General features: G+C 33.2%; 1 protein-coding gene across 2 annotated transcripts; it reads left to right on the top strand.

Annotated features, from left to right (window-relative positions):
• Window positions 1-2,411: 2,411 nt before the first annotated feature.
• LOC11425184 (villin-3) lies at window positions 2,412-14,184 on the top strand. Of its 2 annotated transcripts, none has more exons than XM_024771453.2 (24): window positions 2,412-2,703; window positions 4,431-4,553; window positions 4,747-4,846; window positions 5,048-5,116; window positions 5,252-5,488; window positions 5,573-5,750; window positions 5,876-6,008; window positions 8,247-8,406; window positions 8,485-8,638; window positions 8,856-8,956; window positions 9,042-9,200; window positions 9,373-9,441; window positions 9,521-9,589; window positions 9,881-10,018; window positions 10,118-10,246; window positions 10,481-10,628; window positions 10,749-10,762; window positions 10,858-10,998; window positions 11,086-11,211; window positions 11,651-11,713; window positions 12,426-12,533; window positions 12,967-13,207; window positions 13,299-13,531; window positions 13,644-14,184. In XM_024771453.2, exons 2-24 carry the CDS (start codon window positions 4,498-4,500, stop codon window positions 13,755-13,757), a joined length of 2,940 nt encoding a protein of 979 aa, XP_024627221.1. In that variant the 5' UTR covers window positions 2,412-2,703; window positions 4,431-4,497; the 3' UTR covers window positions 13,758-14,184. The 2 variants fall into 2 exon arrangements, with proteins under 2 accessions (XP_024627221.1, XP_003625145.2); XM_003625097.4 differs by having other exon boundaries at window positions 2,413-2,703; window positions 12,967-13,219.
• The last annotated feature ends 5,124 nt before the right edge of the window (window positions 14,185-19,308 follow it).

The following is a 19,308-nucleotide window of genomic DNA, read 5'->3' as shown; positions in this document are numbered from 1 at the left end:
TTGCTTAACTAGTTAATATTTTTCAAAATACAAACAATACAATAGTGGTATTTTTTTTTGAAGAAAACAATAGTGGTAACTTCTCCAGCTATGTATATCAAACTGGTCAGCCATATGGTAACAGAAATTGGTGTGCCAGCCTTGTGTGTTAAAAGAAGTACTAATACCTAAAACGTCCTTTGAATTGGTAGATTATTAACTTCTTTCATAAAAAAACCGATCTAATCGCATTCAATTACAAAGAGAATATGAAAAAGAAAAAGATGTCTTAAATATTCTTGTTCGACAAATTTTTATTCATTAGAATGGATTCAACAACTTCCTACAAGTTTTTTAATAAGGATTTTTTTTTTTTTTTTGGGTCAAGTAGTCTAGTGGCTAGAGCTCACACAATTTAATTGTGGAAAAGTGGAGTGTCCGGGGTTCGAACCCCGGCTCCTGCATATAATATGCAATATCCCTACCAACTGAGCTAAGCTCACGGAGATTTTTAATAAGGATTTTATTATAATTGTTTATTAATGCTCTACCTCATTAAAACATAATCAGTGCACTTCACCAACTCTTCAAAATACTCCAGTTATCCCCATACTCTAAAAAAAAAAAAAAAATTAAACGCACGTAAATTTAATTTGGTAGTAGGTTTTACAGTAACCTACCACACTTAATTAACGTGTCATACTTATTTTTTTTTTTCTTCTTTTCCTCCATTCTAGATTATAGTAACGTTTTCAATGAACAATCAAATATGAGGACATGTTAGTAAAGGTTGAGGATCGACAATGGGAGTGAGTTCTATTGAGTGAGTGATGGACCATCCTTCGTCTTTATATGCAAATTAGACAGACAATTCTGAGTCACAACAAAGTAAACATTTCATCTTCTTTTAATTTAGTGGATTGCACCCCACATTTATCTTCTAGTAAATATAAAGTATGTTCTATCTGATTTCATTAGATCAATCAAAGAAAATTCTAACTGTTTGATTGGCCTAAAGCCAAATTTCAACATTCAAGTTAATAATAGGTTTTGTCTATTACAATCATTTCCCAAATATTATGAGAAAATTGAATGGATCACATGTATGTGTTGTTTATTTTACTCAAATTGGTCCAATAAAGAGTTTTACAACTAGGCAGTGATAATATGCACATATTTTAAAGAGATGCCAAACATAGTATTTAGTAAAATATTGTTACACGTATATCTTTGTATGGTATTTCTTAATGTCCACGTATAATTGTAAAACTCACCAAAAAATTTAGCGTTTTATAAATTACTCGTTCATCACCATATAAAGTCAAATGAAAAATATATTTAAATTGAACCGAAGTGTAAATTAAAGATATACATTGTAATGTCCCGTAAATGTAGTCTAATTGATAGCTATCAAAGACATTGTGTACGGGGGCTGAGGTTTGAAACATTGTGATTAAGGATTAAATTTTCCAAAGATATTTTATATGAGTTTAATGAATATGTTTTATCAATGTTAATTAATTTTACAATGTCATCTAATAAGAATCAACCATTATTTACATGGTAGATATAATGAAGTGATCTAATGGAATACACAATTAATTTGAATTACAATGTAAATCATTTAACACCGTCAACATATACATTTTTTTATAAAAAAAATTCAGTATTTGATCGAAGAATTGACTAATTCGAGAGGACCAATCCCAGCGCCAACTTACGGGGGGGCCCATTTTAAACAAGAGCTTAGCTCTGTATGGACTTGCCCACCAAAATTGGCACAAGAGGGAATCGAACCTGAAACCTTGAGATGAACAAACTCCAAAATCCCAAGTCAATCATAAGGCCAACCCCAAATGGATTCCGTCATCACATACCTTATTTTCTCATTTTATATTAGATTAAATAATGACATGTCAATATCCAAAAGTTACATGTCACTATTTTAGATATGGTTATGACTTGCAAGCATAAACATTAGTTGAAAAAGAGAACCTAAATGCATGACGTTAGATGAAGGAAATCCATGTCATTGGTTATTTGTCTGCTTAATTCAACTTTTAGCTTACAAGTGAAATGGTATTTGCCAACTAAGACACACCATGTTGGTTAAGCCTAACTTAGATAAAAAAAAAAACATGTATAAATGATATATGACTTCACTTAAGTTGAGATTATAAAAGGAAAATGAGTGGTAAAAGAAGGAAATTATCCAAAAGAGAAGAGAATATCCTTGTAAGCAAAGCCAAAACCAAAATGGACGGTTGGTTGCACTGTGTGCGGATCTCTTTTACCTTAAAATAACGACTTTCCTTCATTGTTCTTATGTAACAATAAAACAACGTTGTAAATTCATAAAATATAACCTCGTTGGTCGTTGCTTTCTCTTTCCTTCTTTGTTTTTTCTTATTTTCTTTTATTCAATTCAATTTCCTCTTTATATTATCTTTTTATTGTTTTCATTTTGATTTTCATCTTCGTCATAATTCATTCATATCATACCACCTTTGTCTCTGCAACTCTCCGAAATTGCAAATCTCAAAAGGCTAAAAAGTTAGAGAGAGAGAGAAAGAAACACTCACAAAAACAGCAATAATTCACTTTTTTGTATCTTCTTCTCTCTCTCTCTTTATTGCCAGCTCTGCAACCTTGTCCTCCCCCATAACCTTTTCCTTCTTATCTTTCTTTCTCTCATCATCATCATCACACCCTCTGAGATCTCAGGTCTGATCATTCTACCCTTTTTTTTCTTCTCTTACTCATATCACTTTGTTTTGTATGATCTTTGATCTCAAGCTCTTGTTTGTATGATTCAATTTTGTGATTGTTGATCTGAGTTGGCCTTAGATTGTGGTAATTTTGATGGGTTTTTCTTGTTTTTGCTTTTCATTTTCTGATCACTATGATGCTTGTTGATCTATCTTTTCTCTGTTGATTTGATTCACAGTTTTGTCCATCTTGATTATCTGATTCTTATTGTAGTTAGTTTCTTTTCGTGATTTCATTCATGTCATTATGCATTTTTCATGATTTTCATTTAATTTTTGCTAACCAAGCTTTGATCAATTGTCATTTTTTAATTGAGGTAGAAAAATGGTTACATGATCAACAGAATAGAAGGGCAGGTAGATCTTAGTATCCAACTTGGAAGCAACCAATCAAGTTGATTACTTGATCGCTTTTGTTGTTATAGTTTGAAATTCTTTATGTTTTTCTTCTTTGTGGAAGTTCTTAGTAATTCATTGTTAGATCAGATCAAGGGTACTATTGATGGAATCCAGTGCATTACTATCACAATCATAAACATTTGTTTTTAACTCTTAGATAGTTATATGGAAGGAAATTGAAATTTTGGGATGTTGAACCCACAAGCTTGGATTTAGGACATTTTAGCGGACGAGCAATTATTTGATGACCTCTTCGCTGCAATCTATATGCAAGGAACTTCAACCTGATTATGCTATTCCCGAATAGCAATATCCACCTAATCAGAGAACTGAAAATTTGGAATTTCATAGATGGGGTGGTTAGGCAGTAAAAGAACGTGTACATTGTAGTTCTATACAGGAAATATACAAGGACTACTTGGATGATATTTTAATAAGATAGAGAAACCAGCTATTGTGTGCATACAAGGAAAATGGGTATCACCTCCAAGAAAAGTGCAGTCAGCATGTGAAACAAAAAATCATGCAACTGCGGAGTATTCTAATGCATGTTTAGTCAATGTAGTGTAGCAGAGTGAAAAAGAAAACAGGATAAGAAAACATAAAATCCTTTCTAGTAGTCGAGGGCTAGGTATCATTAATCATGTTATGTTTGTGACTAGGGGTTGAAATTGAGTAAGGAGACTAATCAGGATTGTACTTCAAGTGTAAGTTTTTGGAGAGTGTAGAAGATACCGAAAATTTCAAGAGTCTGATGACATATTTTTCTTGTAACTGCTGCTGAAGATTACTCAAAAGGATTTGCTTGTCTCACACCGGAAGGGATTTCGCATGAGAAAGCATGTTGTATATAAATCATCTATGAGCTTTAACCTAATAAGTTGAGCTTTTACGAGAGTTGGTTCTTGAATGAGATCATGATATCAAATAGAATGCAGGCTAAAGCCTGATTACAACAGTAATCCTGAAGTTAGTTAGCATGCAAATTAAAAAACTATCAAGTCATATTATAAATCGAAAGTATAAGAATGTCATATGCATTTGATATAGGGCTAAAAAATTGTTCTTACTAATACTCCCACAAGTAAGTAAATGTTTGTACTGTAGAGATGATTATATTAGTCAGAGCTATAATAAATGTTCACACGTTTTGTGATTGTCTTCTCTTAAAAACGAGGAATAAATGATATGGTAGAGTCAGAGGATATGCAATTATTTTATCGACAAAGTGATGCATGATTTTCTCTTGCCAAGACTTTCTTAACTCTGTTTCATCTCATGCAGTGAATTACTTTGGAATTTATAGACAGTGTTGCTGAAAAAAACAATATTTTAGGAGGAAGTTTCAGCCATGTCTAGCGCTACAAAAGTGTTGGAACCAGCATTCCAAGGAGTAGGCCAAAAAGTGTATCCTTAATATAAGGGTGATTTATAAAAGAACATGTGAAAATTAACATTTCTTCATTTATATTTTTCGATAGGGATCAAATAAAAAATGGTACTGATGATACTCAACTATAGGCATTAGTGTTCCTAATTATATTTTTATATGTTTGATATGTTATCTACATGAAGGGTTTTAGACTTAACTTCTTTGTAGAGGGACTGACATATGGAGGATTGAGAACTTTCAGCCAGTTCCATTGCCCAAATCTGATCATGGGAAATTCTACATGGGAGATTCTTACATCATCTTGCAGGTGCACATTGTATCCAATATTACATGGCATTTGTTTATACATTGCTAACTTTGTCACTGTTTGAAGACACTAGAGAATAAATGATTTGGAATCAGTTAATCTTTGTTCTGTTTAGGCTATAGATCAAAGCAAATAACCAGTATAATAAAGAAAGTAGCTTCAACTTTTTGATGGACAAGTGTTGACTAATTTCATTTGCAGACAACACAAGGCAAAGGAGGCAGTTATTTGTTTGATATTCACTTCTGGATTGGAAAGGATACAAGTCAGGTTAGTTTGGACTTCAACCTTCCCTATCTCAACTTGACGCTTGTCTTATTCATCCCCCCTCAAAGTGAGGAATTAACTGAACTGTTGAACCTTGTAACAATAATCCTTATTGATGGTGTGATTTTTTCCTTGTAGGATGAGGCTGGAACTGCTGCCATTAAAACTATTGAACTTGATGCAGCCCTTGGAGGACGTGCAGTACAGTGGAGGGAAATCCAAGGGCATGAATCTGACAAGTTTTTGTCATACTTTAAGCCATGTATTATACCATTAGAAGGCGGTGTTGCATCTGGTTTCAAAAAACCAGAAGAAGAAGAGTTTGAAACACGTTTGTATGTATGCAAAGGAAAACGAGTTGTCAGAATAAAACAGGCATGGTGTTCTCTATTCATTAACTTCTTGAATTTAGTGCACATTCATTGGCTACAAATGTGATTTTACATCTTCGTTGTGCAGATCCCTTTTGCACGGTCTTCACTGAATCATGATGATGTATTCATCTTAGACACTCAGGATAAGATTTTTCAATTCAATGGAGCCAATTCCAATATTCAGGAAAGAGCCAAGGCTTTGGAAGTTATTCAGTTGTTGAAGGAAAAGTATCATGAAGGGACATGCAGTGTTGCAATTGTTGGTAAGGACACAAGGCACATGTTTTCCTATTAGTTGCTGAAAAGCCTGTTATATAATTTTGTATGTCTGTTCTTCACATATGTATTTTGATTTCTTTGAAACTAAAAAATGTATTCCACATTGCAGATGATGGAAAGTTGGATACTGAGTCAGACTCAGGTGAATTTTGGGTCCTCTTTGGCGGTTTTGCTCCAATTGGGAAGAAGGTAATCAGTGAAGATGATATTGTTCCAGAGACCATTCCTGCTCAACTTTACAGGTATGTTGATTTCATTCTGGTCACTCCCCTCCACCCTGAACTTTTCTTCCCTAATCACTTGTTTCGAAAAGATAACCTAACGGTAAGATAAATCCATAAGAGAGGAATTTGTCAGCTATTAATAATTTGTTGGGTCAACACTGACTGTAGGAGTGTATTTCTCTAATGTGATTTTCATGCTTATCCTCCCTTTTCCCCTTTTTCTTGCATTGCTTCAAATTTGATTTCTTTTTTCATTTTAGACAGTGGATGTTTGTTTTGAGATATGTACATTTGGGCAACGGTATTAATTTTGGACCGGTCATTGACTCGGTTAAGACACCGAGTCATTGGGATATCGGTAGAACTAGTGGACCTCTAGTTGAACCACTACTCAGTCTCTAATAAAAATTTCTCAACATATAAGTGTCTTTGTCCCAAAGTCAAAAGCTGTGGCCGTGAAGTTGTGGCCGTAGGTGACTGTAGCAAAGATGGGAGGAATTCTGAGGTCGCTGTGGTGATTACTGGGAAAGGGTTTCACTGAAGAAGGTTCGGCTGTTTAATTAACAATTGGGCGCGGAGAGAAACACACCAAGGGAAAGGAAAAGCGCGGTATGAAGTACAGTAAATGTGAGTAGCTTGCAAAGGAGAGAGAGAGAGAGAGAGAGAGAGAGAGAGAGAGAGAGAGAGAGAAAATATGTAGGAAAATGGTTGTTTGCATAGGAAACTTTGTTCTGAAACTCCAAAACAAGGTTGTAACAAGGACGGAGATAACGCCGAGGATGCCTCCACGCACGGTTGATAGCATCGGTCGCAGTGATAGAAAACGTAGCGACTTCATCTCTGAAGCAAAACTCCAAGGTTGGACATATCGGGTGGTTCCACTCTTGATTGTGGTGCTTTTACCGGAAGAGGTAGCCAAAAATTATTCGGCCACGACCACATGTGTGAAAGCAGTAGCTGGCAGCTGTAAACGGTAGAGACGAAAACAGTAGATATGATAATAAGGGTCTATGAAAAGAGATGTTCAAGTGCTTCAACATCTCTTTTCCGTGACCCTTGTGTGCAAGGTAGTCAGGAACGAGTCCCAGCACGTAGGATCGCACGATCTTACGTGCCACAGCACCTCGACCGTGCTTCGATCCTACTTACGAACCATGTTTTCTCTGTTTTGCTCTGTTTCCTCTGTTTTTTGCCGTTTTTTCCTCTGTTTTATTGCTTGGTTCCTCTGTTTTTCCTCTAATATCTCTGTTTTTATGCTTGGCTCCCCTGTTTTTCCTCTATTTTCCCTATATATTTCTCTCAATTCTATCGACAACCTATCAATCCTACTTACGAACCGTGTTACGTTCCTCGTGTTTACATTCTTTCACCGGCCAACCGATCCTACGTAGGAACTCGTTCCTGACTACATTGCTTGTGTGGGGATACTTTTAAGTTGGTGGCCGGTAATAGCAGCTTGCCACTGGCAGCAGCTTCAATGAACCCCACTGATAACATAATTAAAACCTGCTGTAATATCAAGTTGAATTGCGGTGACTCCTCTAATACCCAATTAGAATGGTTATCGAGTGTTTCAAAATTGATAGGGTCATAATCTTGATGCCTCAGATGAATCCTAAGTTAATTAATTTGCTCATATCATATATCAGTATCATAAAACCTAACACATATATTTGTATATATAGAAAGTTAAAATAGTCAATCAAGAATAAACATAACAATACCTTTGCATCGACCTAAAGTTGCAATGAACAAAGACAAGATCAACTAGCCTTTGATGCTCCAACCTATTTCTTTTATTTGAATGAAGGTTCTCAAATAGACTCCAACTTCGTTCACAGCCTGAGGCACCGCAAGTTTGGCTTAAGACACGAATAGCCAAATTTTGCAAAGTTGGCAAAGCACTACCATAAGATTCCCACCATTCACCTAGAATATTAAATGTTAATGAGATATGTTAGTATATATACATTTAGGGTTTTTGAATTCTTCTCATAAGATATATTGGTATATATATTAGAAATGTTGGTGTTACATACACATAAGGAGATGGAGATTTTGAATTCTTCTCATTCCATCTGAAGGTGAAGTTGTCTTTCTTGTTTCATTTATTTTTTCCTACTTAATACTTTTAGAGGTATAACAAACTCTTTTGAAGTTTATGTTTTATTTTTCTGCGCCTTATATGATGTGTGCACTGTGCATTTATATTTCTTGATCAAGAGGGTATATATGATTATGAAAATGTGGTTACAGTATTGCCGATGGTGAGGTCAAGCCAGTAGAAGGTGAACTTTCAAAGTCACTGTTGGAGAACAACAAATGCTATTTATTGGACTGTGGTGCTGAGGTATTTGTCTGGGTTGGCCGGGTAACACAAGTAGATGAAAGGAAAGCAGCATGTACCGCTGCTGAGGTAATTCCATATTGCAGAATATATCTTCTTAATACGAATGATTCAAAGTAGAGTCGTTGATTTTTAGTAATTTCTCAGGACTTTGTTGCAAGTCAAAAAAGGCCAAAAGCTACAAGGATAACAAGGGTTATTCAAGGTTATGAGACACATTCATTTAAATCCAACTTTGATTCTTGGCCATCAGGATCTGCTAATACTGCTGGTGCTGAAGAAGGAAGAGGAAAAGTTGCAGGTGCACACCATTTATTCTCACTTCTAATAGTTTTAAATTGCGGTCACAGTAACTGTTGTGGTCTTGCGGAAAACCGTGTCAATTGCAGCTAATGTTGCCTCAGTCGCGGTTGCAAAGACGTAAAAAACTTTGATGTCACAGTTTAGACCCAGACAGACCTTTTTTTTTTGTAAAACTCTAGCTTAATTTGATATTTTTTTTTTCTTCGTACTCCTAGCTTTGCTGAAGCAACAAGGTATGGGTGTCAAGGGAGCGGCAAAAAGTACTCCAGTTAATGAGGAGATTCCACCTTTGCTTGAAGGAGGTGGAAAATTGGAGGTGATTTTATTAATAATAAATAATTAGTTTCTTGGCTCAAATGAATTAATACCAGTCAATATTTAATATTATTTAATGTTTTCAGGTATGGATAATCAATGGAAGTGCGAAAACTCCATTACCTAAGGAGGATGTTGGTAAATTTTACAGTGGAGATTGTTACATAGTGTTGTACACTTACCACTCTGGTGAGAGGAAGGAAGACTACTTCTTGTGCAGTTGGTTTGGAAAAAACAGCATTGAGGTAATGCAACATAAAAATACACAAGTCCACCAAAAAAAATGTAACATACAAAATACATGAAGTTTCCTTGAATTTTCATAACTTCTGTGGCTACTCATTTTAGTTGCTTGGAGTTTTTATGTATGTATTTATGACTATATAGAAATTGATTTGTTTATGATTCCTTTTTCAGGAGGACCAAAAGATGGCTACTCGGTTGGCTACTACAATGTCCAACTCACTAAAGGGTAGACCTGTTCAGGTATTGAAATGTGTATTTCTTCAAATTCGGAATGTAACTTTGAAACTCTGTAAAATTATTGTTTTTATTCTTCTTTCAGGGTCGCATATTTGATGGTAAAGAATCACCACAATTTGTTGCTCTCTTCCAACCTATGGTGGTCCTCAAGGTATCATTTGCAAAATCCAATGCTATTTTGAGTAATGTTGGAACAGAAACCCTGGTTCAAAAGATAAAATACGAAAAAACGCAAATAGAGAACACATAAAATTTGATCACGAAGTTCGGCTGAATGTGTATACGTCTCCGTCTGCAGAGTAGCTGCATTCAAGCTTAGGGTTAAAGATTACACTTTGGGTTTGAATACTATAGTCCAGTTTACAAGATTACCACTGAGCCGTACCCAACATGTATAGATTGTGTGAAGTTCATTAATTTAGCTGACTTGTGTTTTTTTCAGGGTGGCGTGAGCTCTGGCTACAAAAAATTAATTGCAGATAAAGGTTTACCAGATGAGACATACACAGCAGAGAGTATCGCTCTTATTCGGATTTCTGGAACAGCAATTCATAATAGCAAAACAATGCAAGTTGATGCAGTAAGTATCCATTAAATTATTCCTTTTTTGTCCCCCTTGGTTATGTGGCTAGGGCTTTTTTCTCTACTACTTGACCAAAGTTATGCTTTTATTGTTCAGGTGGCAGCATCATTGAATTCTACCGAGTGTTTTCTTCTGCAATCTGGCTCAACAGTTTTTACTTGGCATGGCAACCAATCTTCTGTTGAGCAGCAGCAGCTTGCAGCAAAAGTTGCTGAATTTTTAAGGGTAGCTTACATGTTTTTTCCTCCTCTCTTTCCTCCTTTCTATTTTGTAGGACTTTTCTCCTTAGTTTTATATTCACCTTTTTTCTAATAATACTAATAAAGTCCCTGAATTTTAGATCATCCACTAAATTAAACAAACATGTTACACCATGTGTGTGTGTGTAGTGTTGGTCAACAATTTTGCTGTCCAAATAATATTTCTCTATTTGTTAACATGTTACACATCCGTGTGCAGCCCGGAATTGCTTTAAAGTATTCTAAAGAAGGAACAGAAACCTCAACTTTCTGGTTTGCTGTTGGAGGAAAACAAAGTTTCACTAGCAAAAAAGTCACTAATGACATTGTCAGAGACCCGCATTTGTTCACTTTCTCATTAAATAAAGGTATTTCTTTGTAATTTTACTTCTCTGTATTATAAAATATTTTTATAAAATAGTATATCTTTGTTTACTGATAATTGAATGTTCTTCTGACCTTCATTAATTTTGTGCATCTCTTTGCAGCTGGAAAGTTACAGGTGAGTTTGTGACTGCAACTTCCATTTTTAAATTTTCAGACTATTGCTAGGAGTTATCAATGTCTATAATCTAATTTTATATTTTTACTCTTCAGATAGAGGAGGTTTACAACTTTTCACAGGATGATCTTTTAACAGAGGATATCCTCATACTTGATACGCATGCAGAAGTGTTTGTTTGGATTGGTCAGTGTGTGGATCCAAAAGAAAAGCAAAATGCTTTTGAAATTGCGCAGGTAAGCATGCTCAACAGATCGGAACTTATGCTTCTCATACTTTATTTTGCTTGATATTCTTGACGTATATTGGAAAATTTCCCCCAGAAATACATAGAGAAGGCTGGATCTCTGGATGGACTATCTCCTCATGTACCGCTATATAAAGTAACAGAAGGGAATGAACCTTGCTTTTTCACAACATACTTTACTTGGGATCATGCAAAAGCTACAGTATGTGCTAAAACATCAAGGAGCTCCCTTTTCTTTTTCTCATTTTTTTATGAAATAATTTTCCAATTGTCTGCTAATTGGTAGGTTTAGGAGAAACATATTGTCGTCAAATATAGATGACAACAATTTTGAAGTTTTAGACTACAGTTTCTATCTTTAAAAAACAACTATTGAAGGTCCGATTATAAATATGAAACAGTGCTAATGAGGGCTATTAGTACATTTACATATATAAAGTGTATCAGATGTAATAAGGCTAAATTGTTTCTTCTGGTTCCTGATAAAATCTTTGATAACAAGAAGCAAAGTGAAAACGAGATGACATTTTTGTAGTTATTAGTGAATTTAAAATATGGAAACAAAATATTTCTTTAAACCTAAAGGCCCGTTATTGGCTGCGTACTGATTATGCATTCAATTTATTTGTGATAAAATGCAGGTTCAAGGAAACTCATTCACGAAAAAGCTTGCATTACTGTTTGGAATTGGTCATTCTGTAGAGGTAAAAACCTGACATGTTAATTTGATAGAAAAAATCGTGGCTATTGAACCTTGCAAAATCTTACAATTTCGTTGTGTTAAAAGCAACAGTAGAAAGTGAACTTACATCGTGAACAATGTATTGCTTAGATTCAACAGTGAATATTGTAATTCATGTCATGCTGCTTTAGCTCCATTCATCTTTCTTACAATAATGTTGTACAGTTCAGTGCTTTTTTCATAATTATGTGACATGGGACTTTCAAATTGGGAGAAAAATTTAGAAGCATTAAGTAACTAATGTTCACTTCTTTTGTTCTTGTCATTGGCTTTGATGTCATGTGCTCTTTTGATGATGATTAATCATTTTTTTTTATTTGAAAACCTGCCTTTTCTACTTCTCTTCTATAATGTAATGATTTTGCCAAGAATAAAAGTCAAGTAAATCTGGTAAAAATATCAACATCTGTAAAGATCATATAAGAATTGCAATAAATATGACTATGCTACATAATTTAAATTACTTATAGAAATGACTCTTTTTTTTCTAGTTTACACTAAAACATAGAGTTTTGATTCCTTCTACAGTATTAATTTATGTTAATCCTGATTTTCTTATATCATTTGGTGTAGTTTAAGTGTCCCGATCTATTTACGATTCTTGTTTCTTATTTACAAGGTTTCTCGCTTGTAGCTCTTTATGCTTAACTAGACTTTGCTGAATCTTTTGACAGGAAAAATCTAATGGATCAAGTCAAGGGGGAGGACCAAGACAAAGAGCAGAAGCTTTGGCTGCCTTAAATAATGCATTCAATTCATCTCCTGAGGCATCTCCTAGTCCGGTATGGCAACTTGATTATCACATGTTAATACAAGGCGTTAAATCAAATATATACCGTATTCCTTTTTGTTGGGAAATCACAGTCACCTTGCCCCGTAATGTATATTTAAGTAGCCCATACACATCCCTTCAATTTTTTAAATGAATGCTCGCCATCCTTATTTGTTGGGAGAAATTGCACTAATAAATTTATTGTAGTGGCATTGAACGCATTTTGGAATATGCTCCAGCGGTTGACCAAAACTTCTCTTGGATGTGTTAAAAATTTGTGTAAATGTCAGATTTTAGGGGACATTCTTTGAAACCTAGAAGGCTACTGAAGCACTGATTTTTAAATGACATTAGAATATTTAATTGGACCATAGCTGATGGTTAAAAACAGAAAAGAAGAAATTAGTGCTTCCTTCTAATATTGTCTACTCTTACTGCTACAGGATAAATTGAATAACTTAAACCAAGGAGGACACAGGCAAAGGGCTGAAGCTTTAGCTGCCTTAAACTCTGCATTTAGTTCATCGTCCGGAACTAAAGCAGTTACACCTAGGCGATCTCCAAGAGGTCAAGGATCGCAAAGAGCAGCAGCAGTAGCCGCTCTTTCTAATGTTCTTACTGCTGAAAAGAAAAAATCATCACCTGACAGTTCTCCCGTGGCAAGCAGTAGTCCTGTTGTGGAAGGTAGCACTTTAGGTGAGAAATATAGCTCTTATATTATATAAGTCAATTGTGTTCTTTCTGATCCTTTGACATGTTTGATTTCTTGCTGCAGATGCTAAAAGTGAAAGTGTCCCTTCTGAATCGGAAGGCCGTGAAGAAGTTACAGAAACCAAGGAGACAGAAGAGCTTGTTTCTGAAACTGGTAGCAATGGAAATTCAGAATCAAAACAAGAAAATGTGGAGGATGGAAATGATAATCAAAATAGTCAAAGTGTCTTCACTTATGAGCAATTAAAGGCTAAATCTGGGAGTGATCTCTCTGGAGTTGATCTTAAACGCAGGGAGGTTAGTCCATGTTTTGCATGTAACTGAGCTATTTAATATGATAGGGTTTGATTAAATGTTCTGTAGTGATGTTAACATGTTTCCCTTTTCTTGTCTATTTGATGTTACATAGACGTATCTGTCAGACGAAGAGTTTGAAACTGTATTTGCAATGAAAAAAGAAGCATTCACTAAGTTACCAAGATGGAAGCAAGATATGCTGAAAAGAAAAGTGGATTTGTTCTAGACACTCCGACATACGATGAGTGACACATATGCTGCTTATGGGCATCCGAATATACCTTTCTTGAGTTGTGTTGAAATGCAGTTATCTGTTGAATGGTGTGGTTTTTTTTGGTATATACCATACTTGGATTCCTATGCATAACATTTTGGTTTTGTCCTATAATGGAAGTAGTTATGGTTAGTGTGGAGATTGATTTATAGTTTCTCTGTTTAAATTGATGGTGTCTCTTCCTCTTGTAATGTTCACACATATTGTTGTAGCAACAAAGACAGTGGACAGGTTCTATTCTTTGATTTTGTCATGTTTGTATTTTAAAGGTGTGGTTTTCTTTTTCCTTGTTGTTATTGGTTAGGTGGCGGGTGTATATGTATTGCTTGTTAAACTTTGAATCTCGATATAAAGAATGAAAACTTGTTTGTTTGTTATTTATGGTTGTGAATTACTGTATAAATGTGATGCTTTGGAAAGTGGAATTGATTTGCAGATTTTGTGCTGGGTTAAGAATTGTCAGGTAAATATAAAAGCTAAACTCTTAACATTAATGAAATGAAAAAATCTATACTATATATGAGGAAAAATAGTAGAAGAGATAATTTTGTTTAAAACTGGTAGGGTTATATACTTAAGTAAATGTATTCTGTGTTCTTTTGTTAATGTCAGACTTGGGAGTTTAAACTTTTGAAATATGGAAAATGCTAACAAGTAATCCTAAGGTGTTGTTTAAGAAGCTAAAAGAGGTAAGTTTGTATGGAGAAATGGTGTGTTTACTACATTGACAAATATTTCACTTGTGTTCTCAAAAAAGAGTTACCTTATAAATTTTTAATCAAATCTCTTAGGACACTTGTTAACCAAGACTTGACTTGAATATATCTTTTGTAAGTTTGTTGCATAAAATATGCAATAATACATGAATGGTGTTATGATTAAGTTGTTTGACTAATTAGTTTTTTTAAATGGCAAATGTCAGTGCGTTAATTATTATGTTAGCATTTTTCTTCCTTGCAATGATTCGAATTTGAACCATAGACATTTAAATCTTTTAACACTTTTAATCCCCTAGCTCAACCAAGTGAGCTACCCATCCACCTTGTTTGACTAATTAGTATGTGCTTTGCTTCCAGTCATAAACTAGTTCATACAAATATTAATTTTAAACATGTATTTATGGTATCTTGTTGAAGCTGGCAATCAGAAGGAGGATGAGATGGCTGGACTAGGAGGACGACAAGAGAATAAAGAAGATTTAGGAGCTGGAGGAAGAGGTTGAAAAATGTAGGTGTAGGAGTATTAGATGTGGGGTGCACCTATGAAAATTTTCCAAAGCGAGAATGACGATAAATCCTTTGTGGATCCAATCATAGGTTAGGGCCGATGGAAAGTTAATTAAAGAGATTATTTTTACACCTCCAGGTTTTCTCATATACACACTCCTCTACACCTCTTTTTGTCCACCTCCAATTATCTCATCTGAAAGAAAACATTTAGACTATCTATACATTTAAGAAGTTTACTCATACTTTATATAATTTTAATTCGTTGTATAATTTTAAGAAGTTTAACTCATACTTTATTTAGATTATCTTAGCGTCTGTTACCATCGACCCGTGCTAACGCACGAGTCATATGAAAGGTAATATTTGACGGTAATAGGTAACAAAATAGTTTAGATGAATGTCATGATTGTCATATAATATTTCATAATATTAAGAAGCATAGACGTTGGTACTGTACCATAACATAATTTTCTATGACATCGTCCTTGATACTGTAACGTAACATTATAGGTAAGTACAAGGACGGAGCTAGGTACTAATGAAAAGGGGCAGCCGCCACCCATGAAATATATAGGCCCCTATATGACTCATGTGCATATTAACCGTTCGCCACCCATGCTTTCATATCCACTTGATTCACTTATAATAAATTTTATTTTTTTTAATTAAAGGTCCACTCATATTCTCTTTTTTCTTACCATCCACTCATATTTTTTTATAATAATAAATATAGCATATTGAATTGATCAGTCTATTAAATTTTATTCCTATTTCCAAGTAGAAGCCAACAACGTTTGGGAAATTAGGGGTGATAGAGATACCCTAAATCATACATTCAAAAACAATTATATTCTAAAGTTCCAATTTCTAAAAATTTCAAGTACCGCTACACCTCAAGATTTAGTAGTAGATATTTGTTATTGTTTATCTTATTTATCATGTCTTATATTTTCACCCCCTTCATAAATTTTTCTGGCTCTGTCCCTGGTTAAGTATAGCAAGACATGTTATCATTTATAAGTAAGAGATTAGGTTAAGTATAACGAGATGGATTAACGGCTATTTCTTTCCAAAAAAACAGCATATAATTAGGAACATAATTTTATTTTACTTTAGATAAACATTAAATGCAAAAGTGTGGGGGAAAAATTAGGTTAAGTATAGCGAGATGGATTAACATTTATAAGTAACGTAACATAATAGATTAAGTATAGCGAGACGGGTTAAGATTTATAAGTAAGAGATTAGGTTAAGTATAGCGAGACGAGTTAACGAGTATTCATTTCCAAAAAAACAACTTATAATTAGGAACATAATTTTATTTTACTTTAGATAAACATTAAATGCAAAAGTGTGGAGGAAAAAATTAGGTTAAAATTAGAGATGACATTTTGCATAAATTAAATCTAGGGTTAATATAGTAAAGTCACGCGAAAAAATTAGGTTAAATCTAGGGTTAATATTGCATAACGGGTTAACATTTAGAAATAAGAGATGACATTTTGCATAAATTAAATCTAGGGTTAATATACATTTTGCATAAATTAAATCTAGGATTAATATAGTAAAATCACACGAAAAAATTAGGTTAAATCTAGGGTTAATACTGCGTCACGGGTTAACTTTTAGAAATAAAGAAATGACATTTTGCATAAATTAAATCTAAGGTTAATATAGTAAAATCACACGAAAAAATTAGGTTAAATCTATGGTTAATGCGATGTGTTTATTTTGCTTTGCATAACAATAGGAGATTTCCTTAACAATTAACATTTTGTTTAAATTAAATAGTGTTAATATAGTAACGTCTTGGTAAACTTAAATAAATAAGAGATAAGAGATAAAAGATATCTCCGTTTGAAAATAAGATTTTGATTAAACTAACTAAATTAAATAAGTTTAATTAAACAGGGATAATCCAGTAAAAATAAGCATAGAATTTAGATTAAAATTAAGGCAACAATTAACGTCCAAATTAACTTTAAAAATAAAAGATAAGAGATATATACGTTAATAATACCCACACCTAGACATTGTGTAACAATAAAAATAAAGGACTAAATAATAAAACCCTTAGTCATCACTCATTAGTCAAAGCTTGGAGATTTGGTTCTTGAATCATTAGCACTATAAGGTTTGTTTGCTTGTTTGGTTTGACGATATAGAAATGAACTATATTTGGCTGATTGATGCCCAATCTACAAAAAAGTTGCCCTTCACCAAACAATGAAAACGAATGATTTGATTTATTGTTTTGGATTTGGCGGATACTATCATGGCATATATAAAGTAATAATATACTTATTTTAAGAGCTTTAAGAGAATAATTGGTTCTGGAACTTTTCCAAAGTGTACAAAAAAAATTGATAGCTATTGAGTGGAGGGGTCATCACACCAATCAATCAAAATGAATAAGCTTATTCAGAGAACCGACCATTTCGATATAAACTTTTTCTTAAGCCATTTCTATATAATATAAACCTTTTCGTATTAATAATTCAGTTCTGTTGTTCAAATGCAACTTTTTTTAGGACACAAATAACGGACACTATTTGTCCTGTATATTACTAAAATGATGTATTGTTTGTATTTATGTCAAAATTTGTGTTCAAATAACTTTTTATAGGGATTGTGTTCAGATAACATTATTGTTTATAATTTGCATCTCAATGTTGTAATTTGTACGCTGTATATCTTAGAATTTGGATTCATGTTTATAATTTACATCTCAATATTGTAATTTGTATTGTGTATATAAATCAACTTTTTTAAACTGATTTATAAGGTGAGGGAGGATTACTCTCATTTAATATAGGACTCATAATCGTATATGAGTTTGAATATAATTATATCCTTTAATTATAAGTTTTATTATAAATAAACAATTTGCATTTTGAATGTCTCACTTTTAAAAACAATTACGAGGTACACAATTAATAAATATTGTTACTGTCACAATGTTATTTTAAGATTGAACGATTTTCTCTTATATATAAAACCGGAAAATGAAGTATTTAAGAGGTTTTGCTCTATCCATATCCTCCGCTTTGTGTCAAATGTTATCCCCAGATGTAACATTACTTCCAAATTTTGGATAACTCCTCTCCATTTTTGTGAAATATTCTAACTCAACTTTTTTCAATCAATGGGTAGTTGTTCATGTCTAATGTGATCAAGCTGGAGCTTTCCTTCTAGCTTGAACTGCAAATTCTAATATTCAAGACCTAGGTTTGGACCATATGCTAATTTTGCATTTGATTGCATGTTAGAAGTGAAAGACACATTAACATCATAGATGGAAAATATTTCTAAACTAGACTCCATTTTCTCTGGCATTCTATCTTAACACTAATTATAAAATAGAGTACTGGTACATTGTTAGAGAAGCTGATTAATTGGATTGTTTTGAATTTAGTCAGGATGTCTAATTATCTACCATGACTACTCCAATTGTCTTATATGATAAAAACATTCCATTTTATACAAAGTTTATATTTTGAAAATATTCATGGTGACAAATTCAACAATATCTTATAGCTACTATTTGTCTTCAACTATATATTTAAGAAAATAACATACATAAATTATCAAACTAACCCAATTTTAATTATCTAACTCATAAGTAAAATAAAAATTAATTGAGTTAGACAATTTGTAATGGTTAACTCTTTTTTAATTTGTTGTTGTTTGGTGGTGATCACTGAACTTTTGTTATAGACAATTTGTATTTTGATGTTTCTTTCTTAGCACACCTTGTGCTAAGAAGGTCTTGTTGATGTGGTAATATATTTCATTTTAGCCTCTTCAAAAAAAATAAAAATTAATTGAGTTAGAGTTAAATTTCCTATTTTTATTCTACTAAACAAGCAAAATCTTATCTCTATTGAATTTTTCTCACTTTTTGCAACAAACATGTTATTCTTTTTAACCGATCTATTTGAACATTATTTTCCCTCTCTCCCTCATTTTCTCACCTCTTCTCTTTCTCTCTCACATTCCATTTTATTTTTCTCTTTTCACGGTTTATATTTTCCTTTATTAAAAAAACAATCTATCTTTTTTCCATCTCTCATGTTCTCCTTTCTCTAACTTCTTTTTTACTCTTTACTTCATATTTTTTCACTCAATTTTGCTCTATTTTATTTTACTCTAAAGTGGGAAAATACGAGAGAAATGTTTGTCACTAATATATAAAATACAAGATAAATATTTGTCACTGTAAAATAAGAAAAAAATATGAATTGACTTAAATTCATTTTCTTTTAATTATTTTG

The sequence above is a fragment of the Medicago truncatula genome, chromosome 7 (genome assembly GCF_003473485.1).
Source record: "Medicago truncatula cultivar Jemalong A17 chromosome 7, MtrunA17r5.0-ANR, whole genome shotgun sequence".
Classification (NCBI taxonomy): Eukaryota; Viridiplantae; Streptophyta; class Magnoliopsida; order Fabales; family Fabaceae; genus Medicago; species Medicago truncatula.
Note: the sequence above shows the minus strand (reverse complement) of the source record. Positions and strands in the feature narration are given on the sequence as shown.